Below are 5613 nucleotides of genomic sequence, written 5' to 3' on the forward strand. Positions count from 1 at the left end.
CATTTGCCATTCGACCACAGTAGTTTTTATTGAAATGAATACTCTTACAATTATTATAGCTTCTGCCCTGGCCCTCATACAGTTGATTCTCAAGAGAACAGCCAGGGTGATTTTGTTTGGAAAAAAAAAATGGCAACAAAATGAGATACGATTTCACATCCACTGAGATGGCTATTGTCAAAAAGGTAGGCAATAACAAATGTTGGTGAGGCTATGGAAAAATTAGACCCCTCATACATTGAGCCTGAGGATATAAAATTATGCGGCTGCACTGAAAAAAGTTTGGTGGTTCTTCAAAAAGTTAATACAGAATTTCCACACTACCAAGAAATTCCACTTCTAGGTATGTACACAAGAGTTGAAAGACAAGGTAATCAAACAAATACTGGTAGATGAAGGTGGAAACAAGTGATGAACGCTTCAACTGATGAATGGACAAACAAAATGTGGTATATACATACCATGGAATATTACTGAGTCATTAAAGGAATGAAGTGCCGATACATCTTACAACGTAGATGAACTTAGAAAACATGTGCTAAGTAAAAGAAGCCAGACACAAAAGGTCACATATTATACAGTTCCATTTTTATGAAATTTCCAGAATAAGTAAATCCATAGAGACAGAAAGCAGATTGGTGTTTGCCAGGTCTAGAGGGATGGGGAGTGGGGAATGACTTCTTAGTAGGGATGGGGTTTTCTTTTGGGGTGACAAAAAGTTTTGGAACTAGATAGAGGTAGCGGTTATGAAACACTGTGAATGTGGTAAATCTCACTGAATTGTTCATTTCAAAATGTCTAATTTTATATTCTGTGGATTTCACCTTTTTTTTTAAGTGGCAAAAAATGTCAGTTCAAGTTATTCATCTTGTCAAACTCTCCAATGACTTCCTATTTCACTCATGGTAAAAGACAAAATCCTTACTGTGCCCTGTAAGAAGGCACACAATCTGATTCTCTATTACTTTTCTGAGGCCCTTGTGTTCTTACTCTCAGCATTTTTCATTTCACACCAGCCTCTTTGCCATTTCTTAAACACTCAGCTCCGCTCTCCCCCATTCCCCAGGGCTTTTGAACTTGTTCCCTTTTCCTGGAATGCTCTTCTTCCAAATGTCTGCATGGCTTATTCCTTCGCCTCCTTTGGGACTCTGCTCAGCTGTTACACTTAAAGTGAGGCATTTTCAAACAAAAATATTTAAGTTTCATTCCTTCACTGACAGCGCTGCCTCCTCATCTCTTCCTTCATTTTCCTGCAGTACTTATCACCGTGAATACACTATATGTTTTATATATTTTTATTTGTTTCCCATTCCATAAATGTAAGGTCCATTAGGACAAGAGTCTCTGTTTTGTTTCCTGCTGTCTTTCCATTGACTAAGCCAGGGACTGGCACGTTGTAGACATTCTGGTGACTCTACAAATATTTACTGACCTCCTTCTAGCTCTATTCTTTATGAATCAGATGCACCAGAAGGAGACTCTGATTTGATGCTGAGTTAGGTAGAGAGAAAGGCAACTGTGTCACCTCTGTGGCTCACCACTTAGGCTGGGTGGTTTTGGGGTTGGTAGGGCAGCACCTTCCTGGGCAGGGCTCAGGCAGCAGCGACCCTGGGGGCCCAATATTGTAATGAGTTCTGAGACTCATTCCTGGAAGCTCACAATAGAGTTTGTTTCTTCAATCTTCCCAACGATTCCATCATCTATTTAAGTCCCGCAATGAATCTCTTGGTGCTGAATCTAGGAAGAAAGGATTGCATTATCTTCAAAGGAGAACCTTGACAAATATAACATGGTACTGGTAAAAGAAAGTCATGAAGTCATTTGGTACTCACTTTAATAAGTTGTCCTATTTATCAACTAGACTAATAACTAGTATCTCAAGAGTGCTTACTTCTATAAAAATATATCATTTGATGCAAGGAATTTCTGCTTTCAACACCCCTAGGTTGTAAATGCATTATTTTTAGAAAAATCTGCTAAATTATTAACACATCTATCCCCCAATGTTAGTCATTTCCTTGTTTGTGCTGGAGAGTACAATTCTTATCCATGAACAGCACTATTTAGTTGATCCTACTTGTCATTTTCCTACATTTCGGTATCAATTAACTATTGCTGCCTAATCCACAACTGTGGAATGCCAGTGGTACCCATCAGCAATTATTTGTTACACATCTGTGGGTCAGCTGATTAGTGGTTGGCTGATCTGGAGAGAAACCATCTGAGTGCTCTACAACAAGCGTAGGTCTGTCTGAGATTTTCTCCTCATTCAGGTCTGCTACATGTGACAGGGCAGATCCCAGGGGTGATCTCTCCGTGATTGCAGAGGAACCATTAGACATGCCCAAGTCTTCATAAGGCCTAGCCTCAGAACTGGCCGTCACTTGTCTAGGTCCCACTGCCTAAAGTCCCATGGTAGAGCCAAAGGTCAAGAAGTGGAAGGTACATTACCCCACCTCTTTCTGGAAGATTCTGCCAAGTTTCCGGGCAAAGGTTATTAGGAGATTCAGAGCAATCAGAAACCAGTTCTACTGATCCTTAGACTTCAGAACTCTCTTCCAACATGGCCCAAGACAACTCTCCAAACAAGACCATAACAATGAATCAGAGACGCAGCCGCACCAAATTCACAGAAGATCAATTGAAAATCCTCATCAAGGCATTTGACCAAAATCCTTACCCAGGTTATGCTACCAAACAAAGACTTGCTTTAGAAATCAACACTGATGAGTCCAGAATCCAGATTTTGTTTCAGAATCGAAGAGCTAGGCACCAGTGCCAGAAAAAATCAGAACCCGATGAGGACTTAGAATCAAGTCAAGACCAAGATCACTCTGAAGAGGAGATTCAAAGTAGAGAAGACAGACGGTGTCATACCAGCTATACTTCTTCACAATTACACACCCTCATCGGGGCATTTATGAACAACCCTTATCCTGGCATTGATACCAGAGAGCAACTTGCTAAAGAAATTGGCATTCCAGAGTCAAGAGTCCAAATTTGGTTTCAAAATCAGAGATCCAGATTCCATGTCCAGAGAAAAAGAGAACCTGATGATCAAGACTCAGAACAGAGACAAGACCAGGAACAGGATCTCTGGGATGAGAGAGTTCAAGACAACTGTTTTCCCAATAAACTATTGGGCCTTTTCAGACCCAACAAACCCACTAGCTGTCTCTGCGGAAGCCTGGACTCAAGGTCAACTGATACAGTCCCAGCCCATGAACAAGGAAGGCCCTGCATTTCTTAATCAAGAAAATGAGCCCAAGACCCCATCCAGCTTATACCAGTTGCCCTAAATTTCTTCCCCTCGTCCTGACATCAGGGGCTGGGTTTTGCTTTGTTCTGGTGTTGTCTTTACCCCCAAACGAATATGGGATGTATGTTACATATAGGTTTGCTCATTATGCACACTCCGTCTTTACTCATGAAAAGTCATGCTCCCCCACTCTCTTCATCAATATGCATGTAGCCTCAACTCCTTTGATTATAAAAAACTTGTTCTCTCCCCCTTCCGGAAGGCGGGTTTGAAGCTCCCTCCCACCTCCTTGTCTCCTCATCTGGCTGCCTCTTGAATAAACCCTTTCCTTGCTGCACAAAAAAAAAAAAAAAAAAAAAAGAAGAAACCAGTTCTAATTTTATTATTAGTTTTATTATTATTATTGATTTTAAATAATTAAGGAGATGCATTCTGTAGCCTTTGTTTTAAAAAGTTAGCAATCAAAATCCACACAAAGGTTTTCAAGTTTAGTTTCTATAAATCATTTACATGTACTTTATGAGGAAGTGGATAGAAACTCTTGAATACTTCATTTCCCTTTTCTTTAATGAATGAATACCTTTACCCGGCATGTAGGTTGAGTTGAATTCTGAGTCTTTCACTTTCAGGAAGGCACAGAAGATGACCATAAATTTATAAAATGTGACATTTTAATCAAGCCCCAAGCTGTTGGCTAATTACATTTCACTGCACTTAAAGTAAAAACGGGAGATGTCAGGTTGGTGTAGAGATGAGCACAAAATTGCCCTTAGTACTTCACTGATCATTATGAATACCACGGTATCAAATTACCCAGAAAGGAGAGAGTAGTAAATCCTTCTAAAAGTCATATTTCCAATTTTCTTTTCAATTTCATTTTGGAGTAAATTTGGACACAGGTTTATTCAAAAGCTGACATTTTCTTTTAGTACATCTTTTCTGTACAAAAATATGTATAATGGATCTACTAGTAGCATTGGAGACCATTAAACTACGGAAGCATGAAATCAACTAGAAATTATTATTTTAATTCTATGCACTTGTGCATAACAGGATGAACACTGTGCCAAATAAACTTTCATCAGGACTCTACCTAGTATTCTACATGCTAATGGGGCTTGAAGTTTAGAATACAGATGTGTGGGGATACAGCCAGAGAGATGCACTCAAAATCAAGAGATTAGTTGCCTATCTCCGGAGAATTATCAACGAAATAAGAATCGAGATAAAACCTATGCCACCCCTTCACTGTCGTTTGGTCATTTAACCGAACTAACGTGACCTGGTTTTCTAAGGAACTGCTGTTCCACTAAGATATTTTCCCTCACAAAAAGGAACTAGTGATAAATACACAAACACAATATAGGAAACTAACTAAAGTTACTAGCCATTCTTACAGCTCAAGGAAGCAATAACTGAGTTTTTGACATCACTCTGTTCTCCATTTTTTCCAAAAGGTAATCTCCCTTTCCAATGAGCTATTTGCTGATATGAGTATCAATTTAAAGGGATAGCATAGTGAAGAGTAGCAAAGTTATTATGTATTTTATTACTTTTGTGCCTCCTGGAAGGAGGAGGGTCAGTGTGGATTGCCAAGGAGAATTGATGGTGAAGTAAAATCACTGTGGCACTTACCACAAAGCACCTGTTAAAAGCAGGACACGTTTATCTTCTTTAGACTCATATCACATTTGAAAATGAAAAACATCCCAGAGCTAGAAAGGACTTCAGAAGGTACCAAGTCTTTTATTCTAAGGCTGGACCACAAAGGAACAGGAGGGGAGTGATTAAGACTTGAACTGCAATTCTCGCCATTTCTCCTCCCACATTCTAGAAAGCCCTGGGTTTAAAGAAATCAGGGTATTTTGTGTCACTTATTAACAGAATGTCTCAGACAATCTGCATTTCTGATTGCCCACATTCTATATTTAAAATCTGGTCATAAGGAAGATGGATCAAGAATTTAAGATTATGAGATGATTGTTTTTTATCTTTTTTTTTTTTTTCTTGCTAAGGTGGGGATTCATTCCGCTTTTCTTCTTAGAGATACTGGATAGGTAGACAGATAGATACACAGATAGGTCAGACAGACAGATACATAGATAGATGTCTTTAAAAAATATTGCAATCAATAATTTTGATAAAGACAAATCATTATCCTTTCTTTAATCCAAGTATAGTTCTTGGAACAGTCAAGATATGTTCTAAAAAAGAAAACAACCTAAGAATTCATGCTTCTCCCACCTCAAGTTGGTAAAGCTTTAGGGATTACAGAAATAAGAGCTTGCAATGATATGATTTTAGGTCCTCTAGAAAGGATGTTCAATGACCTTCTGCCTCATTTTTTTAGCATT

General features: G+C 38.9%; 1 protein-coding gene across 1 annotated transcript; it reads left to right on the forward strand.

Annotated features, from left to right (window-relative positions):
- Positions 1-2563: 2563 nt before the first annotated feature.
- Positions 2564-3250, forward strand: LOC114207820 (double homeobox protein A-like). Its single transcript, XM_028101853.2, has one exon. It carries the CDS (start codon positions 2564-2566, stop codon positions 3248-3250), a length of 687 nt encoding a protein of 228 aa, XP_027957654.1.
- Positions 3251-5613: the final 2363 nt, after the last annotated feature.

Source organism: Eumetopias jubatus, unplaced genomic scaffold, assembly GCF_037043125.1.
Source record: "Eumetopias jubatus isolate StellerSeaLion01/CBP00866 unplaced genomic scaffold, mEumJub1_p1.0 scaffold_1, whole genome shotgun sequence".
In the NCBI taxonomy this organism is placed as follows: Eukaryota; Metazoa; Chordata; class Mammalia; order Carnivora; family Otariidae; genus Eumetopias; species Eumetopias jubatus.